Source organism: Tripterygium wilfordii, chromosome 19 (assembly GCF_013401445.1).
Source record: "Tripterygium wilfordii isolate XIE 37 chromosome 19, ASM1340144v1, whole genome shotgun sequence".
NCBI classification, from domain to species: Eukaryota; Viridiplantae; Streptophyta; class Magnoliopsida; order Celastrales; family Celastraceae; genus Tripterygium; species Tripterygium wilfordii.
In genome coordinates, this window is record NC_052250.1 from 2,673,306 (window position 1) to 2,693,786 (window position 20,481).

At 36.4% G+C, this 20,481-nt stretch overlaps 3 protein-coding genes across 10 annotated transcripts; all 3 read left to right on the forward strand.

Moving 5' to 3' along the window:
- The first annotated feature begins 1,421 nt into the window (after positions 1 to 1,421).
- On the forward strand, positions 1,422 to 5,800 carry LOC119986216 (probable galacturonosyltransferase 15). The gene is made up of 6 exons (XM_038830784.1): positions 1,422 to 1,828; positions 1,931 to 1,962; positions 2,945 to 3,121; positions 3,775 to 4,356; positions 4,482 to 4,784; positions 5,102 to 5,800. Exons 1-6 carry the CDS (start codon positions 1,636 to 1,638, stop codon positions 5,387 to 5,389), a joined length of 1,575 nt encoding a protein of 524 aa, XP_038686712.1. The 5' UTR covers positions 1,422 to 1,635; the 3' UTR covers positions 5,390 to 5,800.
- Positions 5,801 to 7,953: 2,153 nt separating this feature from the next.
- LOC119986242 (HVA22-like protein f) lies at positions 7,954 to 9,504 on the forward strand. The gene is made up of 4 exons (XM_038830814.1): positions 7,954 to 8,106; positions 8,538 to 8,564; positions 8,708 to 9,110; positions 9,376 to 9,504. Exons 1-4 carry the CDS (start codon positions 8,060 to 8,062, stop codon positions 9,400 to 9,402), a joined length of 504 nt encoding a protein of 167 aa, XP_038686742.1. The 5' UTR covers positions 7,954 to 8,059; the 3' UTR covers positions 9,403 to 9,504.
- Positions 9,505 to 14,026: 4,522 nt separating this feature from the next.
- Positions 14,027 to 18,124, forward strand: LOC119985960 (plant intracellular Ras-group-related LRR protein 4-like). Of its 8 annotated transcripts, none has more exons than XR_005465177.1 (7): positions 14,027 to 14,159; positions 14,629 to 15,354; positions 15,507 to 16,420; positions 16,502 to 16,690; positions 16,863 to 16,936; positions 17,275 to 17,416; positions 17,755 to 18,124. XR_005465177.1 is itself a non-coding variant. In XM_038830463.1 (5 exons), the coding sequence occupies exons 2-4, from the start codon at positions 14,691 to 14,693 to the stop codon at positions 16,637 to 16,639; spliced, it is 1,716 nt and encodes a 571-aa protein (XP_038686391.1). In that variant the 5' UTR covers positions 14,027 to 14,159; positions 14,629 to 14,690; the 3' UTR covers positions 16,640 to 16,686; positions 16,786 to 17,171. The 8 variants fall into 8 exon arrangements, 3 of the variants coding, with proteins under 3 accessions (XP_038686391.1, XP_038686392.1, XP_038686389.1); XR_005465180.1 differs by having other exon boundaries at positions 16,502 to 16,686; XR_005465176.1 differs by having other exon boundaries at positions 16,502 to 16,936.
- Positions 18,125 to 20,481: the final 2,357 nt, after the last annotated feature.

Sequence of the window (20,481 nt, forward strand, 5' to 3'; positions counted from 1 at the left end):
GAGAGTTTTACAAGCCCAATAGATAATCCAATCATAAGTAAAACCATCGAAGGCCACTAAAGGCATATCATCTACAATGAATAATGAATATGATGATCATTGTTTGCCCCGACAAAAAATGGTAAAGCGGAGCGCTTCCTTTCGTTTGGTGGGCCAAAATGATATGGCCCACTATTGGCCCTTCATGTGGGAAGTGGGAAAACAAAATTATTTTGTTAACGTGTGCGCGCATGCATATGTAGAAAACTTAATAATTTATGTATTTTTTTTTAAAGTGTTTTCAAAAATAAAATAATAAATGAGTCAATAAATTAATATAATTTATGTGTATACACATAAGAGAATTTCTGGCATACACATGTATTAATATTTATGTATTAGAGGAGAAACTAAGTGAGGTCTTTAATATATGAATCATCAAAACGGAATCACAAAGACAATATCATAATTATAAGACTTTTGGTTACGTGGTGCATGTGATGTGGTCACACTCAGTGTCGGTGGCTCTGTCTGCACCACACACTAATTAATTACCTATCAAAGAATTCAATGGCAACATTATACCAAGCTAATTGACCTAAAACACTAGTTACCTAACTAGGATTAACTTAACTATCAAAGTATTTTTGGCAACATTATAGTGCTAGAAATCCAAGTTCAAACACATCAACAAATATTGGTCGCTTTAGGTCACAGACCCGCACAAATTTGTTATTTTGAGTCGTCTATAAGTGTTAGAAATCCAAATTCAAACACATCAACAAATATTGATAGCTTTGGACCACAAACCTGCACGGATTTGTTATTTTGAGCCGTCTATGTTGTACTTAAGCTCAAAACACGTGTTTGTTGTGTGAAAAGTGATTAATTTTTGCTATATGCCACTCGATTAGTTTAAGGCAATTCCACGAGTGATTATAAGTCTTGACTTATAGCTACTTCAAAAAGAGGGGGACCTAATTCACCTAGCCAACCCTAGTTAGTTAAAAGGATGTATCGATCACGATTGCATTAAGCAACTCCTTTAATTAAAAGGTATTATTGATCTTTTGTGTATATATAATATGTTAAAAAGAATTCTCACATGCGTATCAATTTTACGCACTTGAAATTCAATGATTGTAATAAAATATAATAAAAATAGGGATCACATATTTATTGTGAGACCCGTTACATCTATGATTGAAAAACAAATCCATACGGTCAGTGCTCATGTTAGAATTTCTTTTGTCAACAAAATCTACAAAGCTTGTAAGGAAACAAAAAAAAAATTTTAAAAATGCCACGTGGTCTCATGAGGAAGGGAAGGAATTGTCACCATCGTCCATCTGTCGGTGATCCAAAACGAGGGTCAAACTCGTAAAAAACCATTAGCTAGCTGTAAAAATAATTAAAAAAAAAGAAAAAGAATGGTGTAATCTTTCCCGCGGCATCAAACGCGTTACAGTGAGAAGTGTCCACTGTCCAGTCTCTACTCTCACTCAATCTCTCTGTATCTCAGAATTCCAACTCCTGATTCTTACAATTTCTATATTTGTTATATCCTCAACAACATTAGCAGTTGGTTGCGGAGGAGGAGCCAGGGGATCGATCGATGGAAACGGGGGAGGAGAGGCCTGCCGGTGCCAGACAGTGATGAACTTGTACATATCCGCAAAGGGGATCAAGAGACTTGAAGTGCCGAGCTCCAAGGTGGCGCCTTTTCGGCGGGTTATTTCTAGGCGCACGCTCACGGTGGTGCTGCTATTAGGGATCTTTTTGCCCTTCCTTTTCGTTAGAATTGCCTTTTCAGTCCTTGAATCTGCTTCCGCCTGTTCTTCCTCTATTGGTAACTATTTCATTTCTTATTAGTAAAATTGATTTATATATATTTATGATTCATATCTTAAATTTGTTTTTTAATATGGGAATTACTTAATTGCTTTGGCAGATTGTATAGGATGGAGGCTTCGCACTTCTCTGGTAATAAACTCTATTCTTGGTTTACCCCCTTTTTATTGTTCTTATTATGTTATTGAAGGATACAATTAATTGTGTGGTTGGGAACAAAATTTGCAGTATGAATATGGTTTAACACTCATAGAATTAGCAAAGATAAGGTATATAGGTATATACATATATGATTGAAGAAATTAGAGCGTTAATATTGATTGGTGGTGGTCTCTGGGTCCATATGATCATGACCACACATACCCATATCATATTTCAAAGTATGGCTAGGAAATGATTTATGTTCTACGTAGGGACCAGTTTTAGTCTCTCTTTATGAAGAAACAAGTCAAATATTTTTGTATATTAATTTTGGAGATTGAAATGCTATTCTTGTTGAACATACAAATAGGCTGATGCCATTTTCCTCATGGGAGTGGACCCATTCACTGTTGATTCGTCCGCCTACTTGTCCTGCCATCATATTATTCTCTACCCACTTGTTGTTTATTTATCAATAAATACCATATAATTCATTCTCAAGTTGAAGAATTCAACTAATATTTGTATTCCACTTTATTTGAATATCTTTATTTTATTTATTGTACAATAAGTTATAAACATTTAATATTAAATATATATATATATATTTATATTTACGAACTATTGGCTTTTTGAGGTATCCACTTCCACTTGACTTGAATGCTTCAAAATGCTGTTCCAAATGAAAAACGCCAATTGAAACTTACTTGACTAATCATTAATTCTTGGTGGTGGCAGTAGTAGCCTCTCTTCTTTTTTCTTGGTATATAAACGGGGGTGGGGAATGCGAACTTGGTGCAACCAAGTCGAGTATATGCCTTAACCAACTCAATTGAGTGGTTGTTGACCAGCAGCAGCCTTAATATAGGATGATTTTGACAAATATTGTCATCACACTTCAACACAGTTTGCTATATGAATCATGTTATGTGATACTGTTTGTGTTCATCTTTACAATATATGTACCGTGAAGAAACTCAGAGAAGAGCTGACAAGAGCACTATTGGAGGCAAACAATGATAGCATTAATGGAGGAGGAGAAGGAATGGATACTATTAGTAGTTCATTCGACTCATTCAACCAGCTTGTGCATGATATGACGTCAAAACAACAGGACATCAAGGACTTCGTTTCTAAGACAAAGTCCATGGTACTCACTTCACCACTCCTATTTTTGTCTCTATACTGACTACTTTTTAATCTTTTTCCCCTTTCATTGGCTTGTCTAGATCCAACACTTTTCAAGGTAAAGCCCATTCAAACTATTTGCCAACCCAATTGGGGTTTTTTCTCAACAAAATAAATAAATATATATATATATATATATATATATAGTCTCTTCACTTCCTTATTACTTTGACTTCTTGTTAATGCTAAAGTACAGAGTTTTATGTGTTATTTGTTCTATGAATGAAAAAACTTGTGTAGTTTCCAATCGCAAGTTTGTTGGTTCAGTTGTGCAAGTGCCTACTTCACTTCAAAATGACGGAACTTGCCCTTTCACAAATATAGTTTCCTATTATGGGCACTGGTTTTTCTTTTCTGTTATCTTTCACATCCTTGAAAGACCTCAAAATGACAGAAAGTGTAATACTAACGCAGCTCGTAGAGCTACTGGAAGATGATTTATTATGAGGTAAATGTTTTGTTGCTATAGATGCTCAACATAAGCAATAGTCGTTAATTATAACACTTATGCTCTGAGCAGTGCTAAATATATACTTACGACTCTTTTCAGAGTCTATACATATCGCGGTCATGGAGATGCTTACTTCATTTTTTGCTGTCGTCATGTATATCAAGTTATCCAGGATGGAGCTGAAGGTGCAGTCAGCCAGGCAGAGGGAGTCAATACACTGGCATTTGGCTTCACATGGTATTCCTAAGAGTCTACATTGCCTTTCCCTCAAATTGGCTGAAGAGTATGCTGTAAATGCCATGGCACGATCTCATTTGCCTCCACCTGAATATGTATCTCGCATTGCTGATCCATTGTTTATGCATGTTGTTCTCCTAACTGATAATGTCCTCGCTGCCTCAGTTGTCATCTCTTCCACTGTTCAAAACTCCGTCGACCCTGAAAGATTGGTGTTCCACATAGTCACTGACAAGAAAACTTATACTCCAATGCATGCTTGGTTTGCTATCAATCCCATTCAATCAGCAGTGGTGGAAGTCAAGGGACTGCACCAATATGATTGGACTCAGGAAGTCAATGTTGGAGTTAAGGAGATGCTAGAGATTCATCGCTTAATATGGACTCACCATTACAAGAAATTGAAACAAGAGTTCCATTATGAAGGAGAGGCGCAAATGAGAAAATTGGAAGCTTTGAGCCCAAGCGGTCTGTCCCTTATGAATCATCTCCGACTTTACATTCCCCAGGTAATATTCAATAATTCTGTGATATTTGAATGAATGGTTTTTAACTTGATTACCTTTTTTGTATGAGAAACGTAATTACTTAATTTATTGTGATTGATGTAAAATCTTTTTAATGGCCGACACAGCTATTTCCGGATCTCAACAAGATAGTTTTCTTGGATGATGATGTAGTAGTTCAACATGACATATCATCTTTGTGGGAATTGGAACTCAACAAGAAAGTTGTTGGTGCAGTTGTTGGCTCCTGGTGTGGGGAGAACAGTTGCTCAGGAAGGAGATATGTTGACTACTTGAATTTTTCGCACCCAATAATTTTCTCCACGTTCGATCCTGACCGTTGTGCATGGCTTTATGGAATGAACGTCTTCGATCTTAAAGCTTGGAGGAGAACCAACATCACTTCAACTTACCGTAAATGGTTGAAACATGTAAGTGTGCTGTCTGTCTACGTGTTATTCAGATTTAAGCTGGCAGTCAAATGCATTTTAGGGAATGCCTATCTTGAAACTTTTTTTCCCATTCTTAATTTAATGGGAGCTAGTTACCCGATAACACTCTAGATCAATTGGCTCATATTGTCTGTATATATGTTAATTCAGAACAGTAGGTCCCTGTCCTCTTTTCATGCAAAAACTATATGAAATTTTAACATCTCATAGAAATATTTAGGAATCCGGTTTAATTATTGCATTAAATATTGGTTCAAGTCAGTAAGGTCATGAGAACTAATATAACTTTATCTCAGAACCTCAATTCTGGGTTGGAATTATGGCAACCAGGAATGCTTCCGCCAGCCTTACTTGCTTTTGAGGGCTATGTGCTTCCCATTGATCCTTCATACCATATGGCTGGGTTAGGCTATAGATCGACTCAAGAAGCTCCTAAAGAAATAATGGAAGCTTCTGCTGTTTTGCATTTTACTGGCCCAGCAAAGCCATGGCTAGAGATTGGTTTCCCAGAGGTACGAAACTTTTGGAGCAGATATGTAAATTGTTCAAACAAGTTTATTAGGAAATGTAAAATTGTGGTGTGAAGAGGAGAACTCCCTTACTTGCTTTCAAGGGCGATCCTTCATACCATGTGGCCGGGTTAGGTTATAGATTATCTCAAGAAGCTCCCGAAGACATAATGGAAGCTGCTGCTGTTGTGCATTTTAGTATTTTACTGGCCCTGCAAAGCATGGCTAGAGATTTGTTTCTCAGAGGTACGAAACTTCTGCTGTAAACTTGTAGATTCTTCAAACAAGTTCATTAGGAAATGTAAAATGGTATTGTGAAGAGGAGAAAAGTTCTCTTTGCTAGCTCTCAACATATATATTGATTATTGGAACCAAACCAGGCAGTGTCACTGGAGTATGGGATTAGAGGCGAGAAGGTTTTGCCTTCATTCTCTGCCCATACTCATATCGGTTTATCTTATTTGTCCATAAACTTGGAATTTTAAACCTTCTCGAGATTAAATGATGTGGATATAGCCTTTTTATTGACAATGCTGTGAAAATAAATAAGCTTAGACAAGTAATTTTCTTCTCTCCTTTGTTATTATGTATGCTTTCGATCTATTTTATACGATAATGTAAGTCGCTCTAATCTTTGTTTATGGTTTTACAAGTGTGAATTGATACCTTCACCTGAACTATGGGAATATGTTCGGGGTCTAGTAGAACCGACTCTCCATGACCTCATTTTCATCTTCAGAGTGGAGTTTTGGGGCACAGCAATGGTTCGGACACTCCGTTAAGGAGGTCTGGAAATTGGGTCAGTAAATGTCAAAACTCAGCGTTGTTGTTAATTGGACACGCCCTTTATTCGATTTTCTATGTGGAAGAGATGTCTGTCTCTGTCTTGATTAAAGACACCGTAGTTCTGTTCGGAGTGTAAAGAAGAGATAGGAGTATAGAAGTAGAACACTGATGGGCAGTTTACAGTAAAATCTCAGACAAGGTTCTCGGGTGGACAGAGATATAGGGAAAGTGTAGAAAGGCAGTGGAAGCTTTCGTGTGAATTTTACTACTGCGAAAAGGTCAATACGAGAGAAGTGCTTTTTGTCCTTTGTGCATGGGCAACCAAAAATCAAATAACCACCTTTTCCTCCACTGTGAAGTAGTTTGGAAGATTTGGAGTAGTGATGTCCAATGGTGGGGTATAAAATATGTTTAAAATGTTTAAACCAAATCAAATACGTCATATTTCGTTTTTGTCACCAAATGTTTAAAAGTTCATCTTCAGTAAACCAAAGTCCAAAATTGTTCTGTTTTGATAATTCAGGTAGATTTTTCCACTTTCAATCGGTCAACTTGCATTAGGCATCAGCTTACTAAGAGTGTGAAAACCATATCTCCATGACTTTCGTACAGTACCACAACCACCAACAAAAGGAATGCCCGCCACCTTTGGCAACTCACACAACGACCGAAGAGTGATAGCGTCATTACTCTTCAAGCCAAGCTACTTAAGACCCAGAGATAATTGCAGTGGCCAAAAATTGTCTGCCCCATTTCCGTGGGCTTAAGACTCCTCGATAAGTATGATTTTCGTAACCAAATCCTTATAATATTTCTCCACTACGACCTCTTGATTCACCTCGACATCAACCAACACATCACCTCGACCTTGACTCTCGATCTATTATCACTTTGACCCTAGGTCCTACTGTTGGCCCTTTCAGATTGATCAAACAGTCACACTACTTTGTACATTCTTGAAAGCAACCTTGATACTCGAGTCATTCCCACTTCTAATAGTAAAAACCTTTATCCCATATATCTCTCTGCCAAACTCGCTGCATCAGACCTTAGTTATGATACACAAAACCAGCCCTCACTATCCCTTTCCATCCGACCAAGCGACCAATCCTAGTATTGATGTGAATGGCACACACACTCTCTCTAACGTTAACCTAGACGAAAGCCTCCTATAGCTTATAGACGCGTGTCCCACCAAGGACACTATTTAAGCCAAAGTCCTTCTCAATCAAAATCATCATTTTCTTCTCCTTTTTCTTTCTAAATGAACTGATCTAAAAAATTTACAAGCAATTTTAGCCTCAGACCTTTATACACTGAACATTCACAGATTAAACTTATACTATATTCTTTTGATCATCGCTAATATTGTTACTAACTTGATCGTCAGAGACTGTTTGGTTGGCAACCCTCGATGTCCAAGGCCTCTGATGGTCAACCTTTGCTCATTTTAGAGATTGCTAGTGGCCCCCTTTGAATATTCTTTGATTCTAAATTTGAACACCGACAAGTCTAATGGAGACAAAATGCATGTTGTCTAAATAGCTGCAGGTGCCAAGGGTAGACTTGAGTACGTAGATTCCAAGAAATTAAGAATATTGTAAGAAAAGTTAATCTATAAAGACAAGGAGCAAGAATAATGAAGAAAGGTAAGGTATATGTGCTAGAAATCTGCTTTTATGATTGTTCCTATATACATATTATATCGATGAACTAGTTTTCTTGTTGTTGGAGGAAAGAAAACTTTTGGGTTACCCAAACATATACAGATTCTTTACTTGGTCCCTCTGAATATATCTTTTCAAATATATATCGTTAAATACCCAGTAATAACAAGTACAGGCTCGGCAACAACAACATATATACCTCATCAACCCTCCATCCTTATCGGATCATCAAAGCAAATCAATCCTTATAAATTTTGGCTTCCAGCGATTGATCTTATTAACAACAACAGATATGGGTGTTCTTGGAGTCATTGCAAAACGTTTGGATGCACTGATCGGGTAATTATTACGCTAACTTTTGTCCTTGTTTTCCTTAACCACAAACCTATCTCAGTTGGTTATATCTCTGGACTTAGAGCGGATGGTTGCTTCGGCATATCGCTAAAGTCGGGAGTTTGAACCAGCTGAGAGTATTTCTTTGGTTCTCGTGGGCTTTATGGCCCACTTTCGGGAAGAGATTAGAAGCCCAATTTTCACTTCCATGGGTTTCGACTCAGTCTTACTTATCACCAGCGGGGTGCGAGTTTTTTTGGAGGCCCGAGGTTTACTCCAACTCAGCTATCCGAAAGACATGCTGAGTTGGGTGATTTCTCGGCTACCAAAAAAATCCTTGTTTTCCTTTAATAATTTATTGTACTTAAATGTTTGTTGTCCGTCCTATGCTATGCATATAACAATTAATCTGCTTTCCATTTTGTTTTCTGAAACAGGCCTGGGATCATGCTACTTTTCCCCTTGTAAGTACACAAACTTAAGTCAGTTCTATATATATACTCTTCTTCACAATATACCTCTTGTAAGTTGTAGGCCGTATAATATAAAAACACCCGTTTGCATTACGGGTTTAAGATATAGTTTGATGAATTGAACATGCATGCAGATATGCATCATTGCGAGCCATTGAGAGTCCATCAACCCTAGATGACCAGCAATGGCTGACGTACTGGATAATATACTCCTTCATAACCCTCTTCGAGCTATCCTTTTACAAAGTACTAGTCTGGTTTCCATTGTGGGGATACATGAAGCTGTTGCTGTGTGCGTGGTTGGTGCTTCCGATGTTCAACGGGGCGGCTTATGTTTATGAGAAGCACGTCAGGCGATACATCATCAACAATATTAATATTGGTGGGAGACTACTATTCTCCTCCTCCTCCTCCTCCGCTGCTTACTCCGATGAGCAAAAGAAACTTCTGCAGATGATGACTTTCGACGCAAGAAAAGCTGTCGTTCAATACGTTGATAAGTATGGTTGGGATTCTGTGGAACGAGCTATCAAGGCCGTAAGCACACATATACTCTCTATCTCTCTCTGAAATGCCGACAACTTTTTCACCATTGATTTAACACATATGGGAGGCAAAGCAACGTAGAAGTTCCACATTTGGCACTCACATGTCATTTTTCACTTAAATTAATGGTGAAAAAGTAGTCCGCATTTTACATCCTTATGTGAGAATTTATATATATATATATATATATATTATTTTTTTTTTCATTCTAATTTAATCATGTTTGTTTGGTTTGGCTTTTGTGATTTTTCATCAGGCTGAGAGAGAAACCAAGAAGCACTGATGATCAAGACAATGTCATATCTCTTTCAACTATAGTCTATACACACACAAAGATGACAGAGAGATACAGGACAGGCGTTTGTAAATATACTAGAGGAACCGATACCATATATATATATATATATATATATATATATATATATATATATATATTTATGGTGAGAAAGAGAATATATTTATGCTTGAACAAATATATACACACACCATGTTTCTTTAAACAATTTAGTTGATTATATATTAAGCATAATCCACCTCGTGTCAACTCTCTAATTCTCCCATAATTAATAATTTAAACGCTTTATTAATTGGCATATAATAATAATAATTCCAACTAGATGAATGACGCTCTCTCAAGAAAACAAAAAAGAAATAAGCTTCAATAGACACTACAACAAATTGGGTCTATATCGGGGGTTTAAACCCCTGCTATAGATAGAAAAATTACCGCTAAATTATACTATCGACGGTTTTATAATTGTCGTCATAGCCTCTGTCGTTGTACCTATTGCGATGCTTTTTATAACCATCAAAAAAATCGTTGCTTAAAAAAGAAAACATATTTCATTTCAATATTACTTAACCTGACGGCTCACGTCCCTATTTATACAAAAACGACAAAACGCTAAAAAATATTAAGTACTAATAATAAAAGTTATTATAAAACCTCTAAGTTATTGATGAATGTGAAAATTATTGATTCCTTCTTTATATAGGGGCAGAGCTACAGTGGGGCCAATGGGAATGGGGTCCAGAATGGAGCCCTGCACCCCACTGACTATTTTAATATATATATATATATATATATGAGGAATTATCATATAAGAATCTAATGTAAGGGTGTAAAATAAAGGTTTATGTTTACACCATTGCTTTGAAACATGTGGGACCCAAAATAGTGAGCTTCACTTGTCATGTCATTTATCCACATCATTAAAACTTAACCCTTATTTTACACCTTTATGTGAGATTCCTTTATATGTATTTTGTAAATCTGTATCTATTAATAAGTATTTTAAAAATGAGAGGCCATAATACAAATAGAAAATTAAAACAACGCCTAAATAGAGACAAGACCCATAGGGGGAGGAGCCCACAAATGAAAGGGAGGTATCAAAAATACCCCTTGACAAGCCCAAACAAAGGAGGAAGCCATATACATCTAGGTCTAGTCCAAAGGAGATCGAAAATTTGGAAGGCAATGCATAGGTCGACGGAAAAAAAATGCTGAGAAGGGAGACCCTTTAGCCCTAAACCCCTCAAGAAGAACAATGGAGTTAGAGCCCTATTATTCAAAGTTGTTAGAAAATGAAAAATGTCATGAGTAGTTGTTAAATGTAATGTGATGAATTATCAATCAAATTTTAAACGCTTTATTAATTGGCATATATTAATATTAATTCCAACCAGATGAATGACGCTCTTTCAAGGAAAACGAAAAAGAAATAAGCTTCGACAGACACTACAACAAATTGGGTCTAGGGTTTAAACAGTCGCTATAGATAGAAAAAATTGTCGATAAATTATATTACCGACGGTTTTATAATTGACGCTGTACCTATTGCGATGTTTTTTATAATCATCGGAAAAACCGTCACTAAAAAACTGCATGACGTTTAAACCACCGCAATATTCTAAAAAAGCAAACATATTTTATTTCAAGATTACTTAAACCTGAAGGCTCACGTCCCTATTTATACAAAAACAACAAAACCCTAAAAAAATTAAGTACTAATAATAAAAGTTATTATAAAACCTCTAAGTTATTGATGAATGTGAAAATTATTGATTCATTCTTTACATAGGGCGGAGCTACAGTGGGGCCAATGGGGGCCTGGACCCCACTAACTATTTTTTTAAAAAAGTATTTTGTAAGTCTATATCTATTAATAAGTATTTTAAAAAGGAGAGGCATAATACAAATAGAAAATTAAAACAACGCCTAAGTAGAGACAAGGCCCATAGGGGGAGGAGCCCACAAATGAAAGGGAGGTATGAAAAATACCCCTCGACAAGCCCAAACAAAGGGGGAAGCCATATACATCTAGGTCTAGTCCAAAGGAGATTGAAAATTTGAAAGGCAATGCATTGGTTGAAGGAAAAAAATTGCAGAGAAGGGAGACCCTTTAGCCCTAAACCCATCAAGAAGAATAATGGAGTTAAGCCCTATTATTCAAAGTTTTTAGAAAATGATAAATGTTGTGAGCAGTTGTTAAATGTTGTGTGATGAATTATCAATCAATTTTTAGATTTTTATTATAACTTTTTCATTGTTATTATAACTTTTTTGTTGGTATTATAATTTGTTTCCGATCACTCTCCAATAAATGCCCTAAAAAAAATTTTCGGGCACGATGCCTTCGAACCCCGCCAAACTTTTCCCCCATTTCTAAATTCTTGGCCACGCTCATGTCTTTATAAGATCTAAATTAGGAATAGAAGGAAACTGTTACAATTCAAAAAAAAAAAAGCACAAATTCCCGAGACTCATGAAGAATTTGTAATTCTATTTTCCAATTCTTCTCGTGTTCTTTGTTCAACTCTTGGACGAGCAACAAATCTAAGTTTGAGGGTATTTGATATTCATCATTTTCTACCTATATTTATACCACAAATTGATTAGATTTTGTCTTCCTTTGTTGAAATATTAACTGAAATTACATCAGTTTTATTTGTTTTAATTCGGTTTTTCAAGAGTGATGATGAGAGAAGTGGTGAAAAAATGCCTTTATTCAGATAGCAAGAGCATCATATACAACATTGGGACAGTCTCAGGCCCAGTCTCTCAAAGACTTAGTGTTAAAAAGGGAGGAGGTCTTGTATTATATGCCCCTTTATACACCTTGACCTAGCAATGGCGGTGGAAGATAGAACACAGAGGAAAAATTGAAAGAGATTGTTGAAGATAAGATGTTCATTTCATTCACCAAAACTGAATACAAGTCTTAGTAAAAGTTTGTTTACGTACTAACAAACTTAACGGCGTGCAATTAACCACTACAAGAAAACAACCTTTTTGCGATGGAATTGTGATGGAAAATGATTCCTTCGTCACACAAATTTTTTGTCGTAAATTTCATCATAGAATGTGTTGCGAATTCCAGCAAAAACTAGCGATGATTTGGTGATGGAAAATAATTCCGTCCCTAAATTAGGGATGGAATAGTAATTCCTTTGCTAAATTAGTGATGGAATTAAGATTCCATTCCGTCCCTAATTTAGTGAGGGAATCCTAATTCCGTCACTACATTAACGACAGAATCAAAATTCCGTCTCTAATTTGTATTTCTTGACGTACTTGCGTAAAAGAATCTACTTTTTATGACATAAATTAGCGATAGAATTAAAATCCTGACGCTAATCTGCATATCCGTCTCAAATGTCGTGGCATTCTTGATTTGCGATGAAAAATTCCATCGCAAATTAGCTGTTTTATTGTGGTGGGACTGGCTTAACAACACTTAACAGAATATTAAGATAACTAAGTGAGCACTAACATAATCATTATTACTCTAATAACAGACTACAAACCAACTCCTTATTCTGAAGTGCAGGATCTCCTGCACAGCAACCATGATTTTCAGACTGGAGAAAATGATTCCTATCAAAGACAGAAGCAAGGAAGCTGAAGGAAAGACGTGAGACGGAAAGAAACAGAGACGCAAGGAGAAAGAGGCGACGACGGCAGAGTTCTTCGCGCAAGAAGGAGAGGAATTTTAACACCATATTTGTCTAGACATAAACATATGTTAGGACTTATACGATCATGATGTAAGTTGTCATTCATTTAATGCGCTTTTTATTTTTTGAACTAGTTTAGAGGTTGCAAATTAAGAATAGACGAGTACTTAAACGCCGTGAATTAGGAGGTTTGGTTTTTAACATTCATGAATGAATTGATGGTTAACAACCAAAAGATGGTAAAGTCGGATTCTTAATCTTTTATCAACTTGTTTTTCCACAAAACCATTTGATTTGCTCTTTTGCTTTTTCTCAGCACTTTCTTTTAATTTTTGTCCTTGGATTTGACAACCTTAAATCATAAACCATTATGTCTTTTTATTCGGTTATAAACTTATAATTGTTAGTGGATTTTGGGTTAGACTAAATTAATAATCAACCCTCATGAGTTGCAAATTATACTACCAATGATTCATGCATTTGCAAGTATAAATTGAGGAAAAATGTTTGCGACTCTTAATTTATGACCCCCCGTTTTACCCATGATGAATGTGGATTTTTGAATATTAAGTGGACCCCCATACACAAGTGGAGTGTTGAATGTTACGCGGACCCTAAATGTATATATTTACTTACTCAATGACTATCACTCATGCCATAGGATTGAGGATAAAATTGATGTCATAAATTGAGAGGTCTATAGCATTCCTCTTAATTGAATTTAGAATAATTACAAATTTAAAAATTGGTGTCATAAAAGTTAGGGTTGTTAACCAAAAGCGAAATCGACCGTAACCGAATCATTTGATTGGTTTTTTAAAAATAATTACACATTTCTTCATTAAAAATAAATATAAAAAAAAACTAAAATTTGGAAAAATCAACTGCCTAATCCATTAAATTTATGTAAAAAACCGACCTTGACCATGGGCAGCGTATAACAATCAGTGCTAGGCCGTGCATATATATTGCCGTATATATAAATGAGAGACTCCATTTGTACGCTGCGCTTAGAAGTTGATTCGAGCTAACGTTGCAGCCACACCCTCACTAAACAAGGGAAAGGGAAGGGATTTTACGGTGAGCCACCTCCTCTTTTTCAGTTTTTTGTTTTTGGGTGTTTTCTGAAAGATCGATCATGCCAGACGTATTATTGTCTGAGCTCGGAAGCAGAAATAGCGGATTCCTGTCTTGTAGTTGTGGATAAGATGCCTAGTTCTTCCCTATTCTATTGTCTGTTGTCAGTCTCGAGAAATCCATGAGGGGTTGGGATTCGGGGACGAAATTATGATGAATTTGATTAAGCTTTTTTTCAATTCATCAATGGCGGCTCACAGATTTTTCAGCTCAAAATGTGCCCAAATGAAAGGCAACAAGATCCCTTCAAAGCCCAGAAAAACTGGATCTGGATTTGAATTGAGCGATCAGCAGAAGTGGATTTTTCTTTTCTTTTCTTTTTGTTTTTAGTCTATTGTTGTTAATGAGTTGTTTTGTTTAGCTGTTGATTCGAAAAATACCTGACTGACTGTTCTTCAATTGCGAACAATAGTTGCTGGATTCGAGAATTAGAAATCGAAGAACAAGAGCAAGAAGACGAGGAAGGAGAAGATAATGGACACAAAGGCAGTCCAATCAGTGGACGAAGCATTGGATGAAATCATGAGAATCTGCAGATCTCTGCCGGCGAGGCCAGTGATCGAGGATGTGGAGGCTGCTAAGGCCTTGATTTGGAACGTGGAGAGAGAAGATCAGGCCAGGCTGGAACTCATTGGGAAGCAGACCAAGAGCCCCCGCGTTCCCGAGGAGCTCTTCATGGTGCTTCAGGAGATGCAGAAGAACCTAGTCTATATCCAAAGCAAGGAGCAGAGGAGAGAGGCTCTCAAATTGCTTGACCTCGAGAACGCTCATGCTTTGTTTGATGAGTTGATCCAGAGAGCATACGGATGCCTCTCAGGTTCCTCATCCAATGATTCCAGTAAGCCAACCACCATTTTCTCTGACGGTTCTGTTTCTGATTCTACAATGGCAGGGAACAACAGTTTTGATGGAGTGACTGTTCCTCGGGCTTCCGTAAACAAGTCCCCTGCTACTGCTTCTTCAAGCTTATATTACTCGGAGAAAAATCCAGTTCAATCTTCTGAGTTGTTCACTAGAGACGATAGTTTTGTCAAGAAGGCCAAATCATCATTTTACACTGATCGAATTGGTGTTGGACATGGTGTTTCAACCTCACCGCAGATACTGGATTCGACCTTAAAATCTACATTCACATCAGGTGATTATCTTCTTCTTTGTGATTTTAGAAATTTTCTTTCATGATGGACAATCCAATTGAGCATTCGATGTTAAAAGTGAGCAATGCTTTTGATGAATTGATAATATGACTATCTAAGACTGCTTGGTTGATTTGTACTGTAAATTGTTTAGGTCAAGATGGTGACAAGTTGAGTTTAATAAAACTTGCTAGTTTGATTGAAGTTTCTGCAAAGAAAGGCACAAGAGATCTCAACCTTGAGGGCAAGTTGATGGATCAAATCGATTGGTTACCTGACTCAATAGGGAAGTTGTCGAGTTTGGTTTCACTAAACTTATCTGAGAATCGGATTGTATCCTTGCCGTCCACAATCGGAGGCCTTTCATCCTTGACGAGATTGGATTTGCATTCAAACAAAATTGTTGAACTTCCAGATTCCATCGGGGATATCCTAAACTTACTGTTTCTAGACGTAAGGGATAACCAGCTATCATGTCTGCCTGCGACTTTTGGCAGATTGGTACGCCTTGAGGAGCTTGATTTGAGTGCAAATAGGCTCTCTGCACTCCCTGAATCTATTGGTTCACTTGTCAGTCTTAAGAGATTGATTGTGGAGACCAATGATATTGAAGAATTGCCTCATACCATTGGTCGATGTTTGTCGCTAAAGGAGCTTTGTGCAGACTATAATCGACTAAAAGCCCTTCCAGAAGCTGTTGGGAAGATAGAATCCTTGGAGGTTTTGTCTGTGCGCTATAATAACATAAAACAATTACCAACTACAATGGCATCTTTGTCGAATCTCAGGGAACTTGATATTAGTTTCAATGAGCTTGAGTCAATACCTGAGAGCCTGTGTTTTGCTACCACACTAGTTAAGATGAATGTAGGGAATAACTTTGCTGATCTGCGATCACTGCCAAGGTCCATAGGGAACCTTGAGATGCTCGAAGAGTTGGATATTAGCAATAATCAGATACGAGTCCTTCCAGACTCTTTTAGGATGCTAACACAGTTACGTGTCTTGCGTGTGGAAGAAAATCCTTTGGAAATGCCTCCAAGACATATAGCTGAAAAGGGTGCCCAGGTAATTTCTGTTTTTTATTGTTCCATTACATTGGAAATGTTTCTAACTCATGGCTGAAATTCTCTCTCATGGTTTTCCCAGGCTGTTGTTCAATATATGGCTGAACTTGTCGAAAACAGAGATGTGAAACTACAACCCATTAAACAGAAAAAGAGCTGGGCTCAGATGTGCTTTTTTTCAAAGTCTAACAAAAGGAAACGCAATGTGTTGACGATGTAAAAGCCTGAATCACATATTCTAACAAGAAATACAAGATAACCTTTGTGGTGGGTAGGTTTTGGAATCATCTTGTTTCTCTGTACCTCCAAGATTCAATTTTTAGTTGAGATTTGCTTTGTGCCATGTTACCCTGTTATCTTTTACAGTCAAAAAACATGTCGAAGTAGCTGGTTAAAGTGACACTAGCTCAGTAGCTCGTGTGGTTTTGACATTTCTCTCCCAGGAACGTGGCAATCATTCTATCAAATAGGTACAGAGATACCAGCAATTCCTACAAAGAATGGAGTCGGTTAATTTGTAAGACTTGGCTCTGACTCTTTCTTCTCAAATTGTAGATTCCCCTCGTTTTATTTTTTTTTTGTTTCTTAAAATTGTAATTTCATTTGCACTTCCATTGTAGTATTGTTCTCGAAATGTACTGAGTTGTACCATTGTGCCTGAAAATATTAAAGGAAGGTTTAGTATTGGATTATGCAGCGGTTCCTTACTTTATTCAATAAAGTATGAGTTTGCCCTTTTTGGCTAATTCTAATAGAATCTTTTTCCCTTTTCCATATAAACAGCATCCATAATCTCCTTCTGGATATTCACAATTGCAAATAGGGAATATGATCAATATTTCTGTTTGTGTGCAGTGAGAATAGTAGCTGGTTATGTGAGTTCCAGACTCTTTTAGGATGGTTATGTGAGTTCAGAGTTCGTAACGGTACAGTTAAGCAGTGAGAGTAGTAGCTGGATCACGATCTTGTCTGTTCTAGTCTGCCTGAAAAATTACAGGTAAACACTTTATGATTATGGAGACGTTATTATGTGTTCATTTTTAGAGAAGTTCACACACACACACCAGAGACACAGAATAACTCGTCTAAAATACACAAGTTGCTAGCTGAAACCATATACTACTGATAGTCTGATAGGAAATACGAATGTACTTCCTTGCCCAAACTTGACTATTATTATAAAAAACTGTCCGTTCTTCCAAGTTCAAACCCAAGGCCAACCCATCACAAGGCTTCTAGGGTTCATAGCTTTCAAACATGTAGTCAAGGAAATTCATGGACTTATAACGTGCCCATCTTTATTTTAGCGATGTGGGTGTTTCATCTGTGTTGTAGATAATCAGATCGCGGGGGGTGGTGGGAAACCCGTGGAGCTGCCTGTGATCCTTGAAAAGCTACCTTACCTACCTATCCCGTTTGTGTCATGGGGAAAAGATGATGATGATGATGCTGATTGAGATAGTTGGGCCAAATAGTTGTGGTGGTCCAGTGAGGGACTGCCATATATCAATTGCACGAGTCCATGTTGTGACCAACAAGAGGCCATCTTAAATTAAATTAGTTGCTGGCTTCTTTCTTTCTTTCTTTCTGTATTTTGGCTGTCACAGTTGAAGATAAGAGTTGCCTAACGGGATAGCGTCTGTCTGTCTCGTTTAGCCTAACGGCACACAACACGTGGAGCACAGACACGGTGTCTTCTCTTTAATACTTACGGGACATTTGGTTCATAACATGGATGAGATGAGCATTAGATGAGCATTAGATGAGTGTGAGGTGAGCATGATCATGTTTGGTATAAAATAAATAGTGAACATGAGGGTGAGAATTTTAATAGTAAAATTTTCATATCACGTCATTTTCTTTTTTAGAAAATGAAATAATATTTTATAACAAGGATAAAAGAGGCTTTCATATATTGAAACTTATTTCTTCTTTATGGAGAATAGTCATTCTCACCATTTTGGTGAGCTTGACTATTCTCCACAAGGGAGAATGGAGGGTGGAGTGAGTTTGAGATTTGACCCTCGAAAAATCAACCAAACAGAAGAATATATTAATCTCATCCTCATTCTCACCTCAAAAACCAAATACCGCGTGAATTGTTGGATGAATGATCCAATGGCTGAATCCATCTTATACAAATTTACCTCAATGACGAAGATGGTTTTCGAGTGACAACTTGATCACATAACTATAGAACTTATAGGCGGATTGTTTCCCCAGTACTTTTTTTATTAATATTTCTAACACAATTATTTACTGCCTACGGATGTGAAGAAATACATGTTGTATTTGGTAGATAATTTTGACAATAACATATATTATAGATAATAAAGAGTGGTAATAAATGGTAGCAGATACGGTTTTTGAAATGCTAATAGATGTTTAGTTATACTTTTACTGGTAACATATTGGTGTTAAAATTATTTGTGGCTATGCATTTAGCCTATCGAATATAATAAATTTATTTATTATAACAATTGTCAATATAAAAATATATTTATTTTCCAATTCGTTCACAAATTTATAAATACTAGTCGCGCTTCACAGGCTATTGTTTACGTTTTTAAATTGCTTTCAGAAACACAATCGTTTTACTGAAGCTTAGAGAGTTTTTTGCTTTGCTTCTTCTGAGCGAGGCACGTCAGCCAGCACTCAAACTTACGTGCAACATACATGTCAACAATTTATATGTAAACATTTGGTGTTTTTGTGGAAATTTGGAACGTATCAATTACAGATAATATTCTGATTTATATCTCATAAATAGTTTGAATCTTATATGGATTTATTATTTAATTTAATGGTCTTTTGGTCTTCAAAAGGTTTGCAGGTACAGATAATTATTGATGGTCTCTTAAATAGTGTTGTCTTTTGAATACATTAATTAAATGATTATTTTAGATTCGTGACTGTTTTCAACTATATAATTCTTGATTGCGGTCTCTTAAATGGTGTGATTTGATTTCTTGAATGGATAAATTAAATGGTTTTGACGTTGAATATGGTTCTCCCCTAGGCTTTGATGATGGTATTTATCATTCAATTGCATGTTGGTTGATTCAGTGAACCATATGCACTGTCCAATGAATACGGCGAAGTTAGTGTGCAACTTTCCTTCAAATCCAAAACAAAATACTGCACAAATGGGTTTGCGGGGTTTCAAGAGTATCGTTGAAAGAACATAATTGAGGGTTTAATAATTATATATATATATATATATATATATATGGTCGCTTTAAGAGGATCTAACCATTGAGTTTGACATCGTATGGATTTCTCCACCTTTGTGCACTTGTGGACGTCTCTATATATAATTATTTCAATATGTTTTTTATTCCATTAGCAATAATCCTTATTTGCAATTATAAATGGAAGAATAGAAAGAGGACATTCCTCTATAAACAAACCATCCTTAGACGCAGATTTTCCGAGTTTGGCTAACTCATGGGCCACCATATTGGCCTACCTACGTACATGTCTAAAAGAACATGAATGAAACTGGCGAGAAGAAACTAAAATATCCATAATGACATTACAACAAATGTGAAGTGAGGGGGGGTCCTGTGTATTCAGTTCGGAGATCACTTGTAAAGAATCACTTTCCACAATGATTGAGAGTAAGCCAATAAAAAGAGCAAGGTCTAGAAAGTTCTTTGTTAGTGACAAACGTTACTAGCAATGTCTAGAAAGTTCTATAGAGGAAAGATGTTACTTAATTGTGCGCCGTATTAAACGGAAGACCCATTCTTTCCTGGGAATGATCTGTTTGTTAAATTTGTTAGTCTCTAACTTAGAAAGGCAATAAAGCTTTTTTTTTGGTGCTATGTGCATAATAATTCTCATAATGTGTCTATTATATGCTTAGTGCTTATAATAATAAATTTATTTGCAATAATGCTTACATATTATATTGTTAATATGATGGATCATAAAAATTTGTTCTTTGATTATTGATTGATGAAATATGAAGGTTAAATGATTTTTCCTTTGATTGCGAGTGATGACTTGAGCATAACGATTTTTCGATCTCGCATTTTTTAGGAAAATTATTTGATTTTT

Coding starts and splice junctions, on each gene's coding strand:
- LOC119986216 (XM_038830784.1), top strand. CDS start 1,636: ATGAACTTGTACATATCCGCAAAGGGGATCAAGAGACTTGAAGTGCCG. Junction 1,829..1,930: donor CGCCTGTTCTTCCTCTATTG/GTAACTATTTCA, acceptor TTGCTTTGGCAG/ATTGTATAGGATGGAGGCTT. Junction 4,785..5,101: donor ACCGTAAATGGTTGAAACAT/GTAAGTGTGCTG, acceptor ACTTTATCTCAG/AACCTCAATTCTGGGTTGGA.
- LOC119986242 (XM_038830814.1), top strand. CDS start 8,060: ATGGGTGTTCTTGGAGTCATTGCAAAACGTTTGGATGCACTGATCGG. Junction 8,107..8,537: donor CGTTTGGATGCACTGATCGG/GTAATTATTACG, acceptor TTTCTGAAACAG/GCCTGGGATCATGCTACTTT. Junction 8,565..8,707: donor ATCATGCTACTTTTCCCCTT/GTAAGTACACAA, acceptor ACATGCATGCAG/ATATGCATCATTGCGAGCCA.
- LOC119985960 (XM_038830461.1), top strand. CDS start 14,691: ATGGACACAAAGGCAGTCCAATCAGTGGACGAAGCATTGGATGAAATC. Junction 15,355..15,506: donor AAAATCTACATTCACATCAG/GTGATTATCTTC, acceptor TAAATTGTTTAG/GTCAAGATGGTGACAAGTTG. Junction 16,421..16,501: donor TAGCTGAAAAGGGTGCCCAG/GTAATTTCTGTT, acceptor TGGTTTTCCCAG/GCTGTTGTTCAATATATGGC.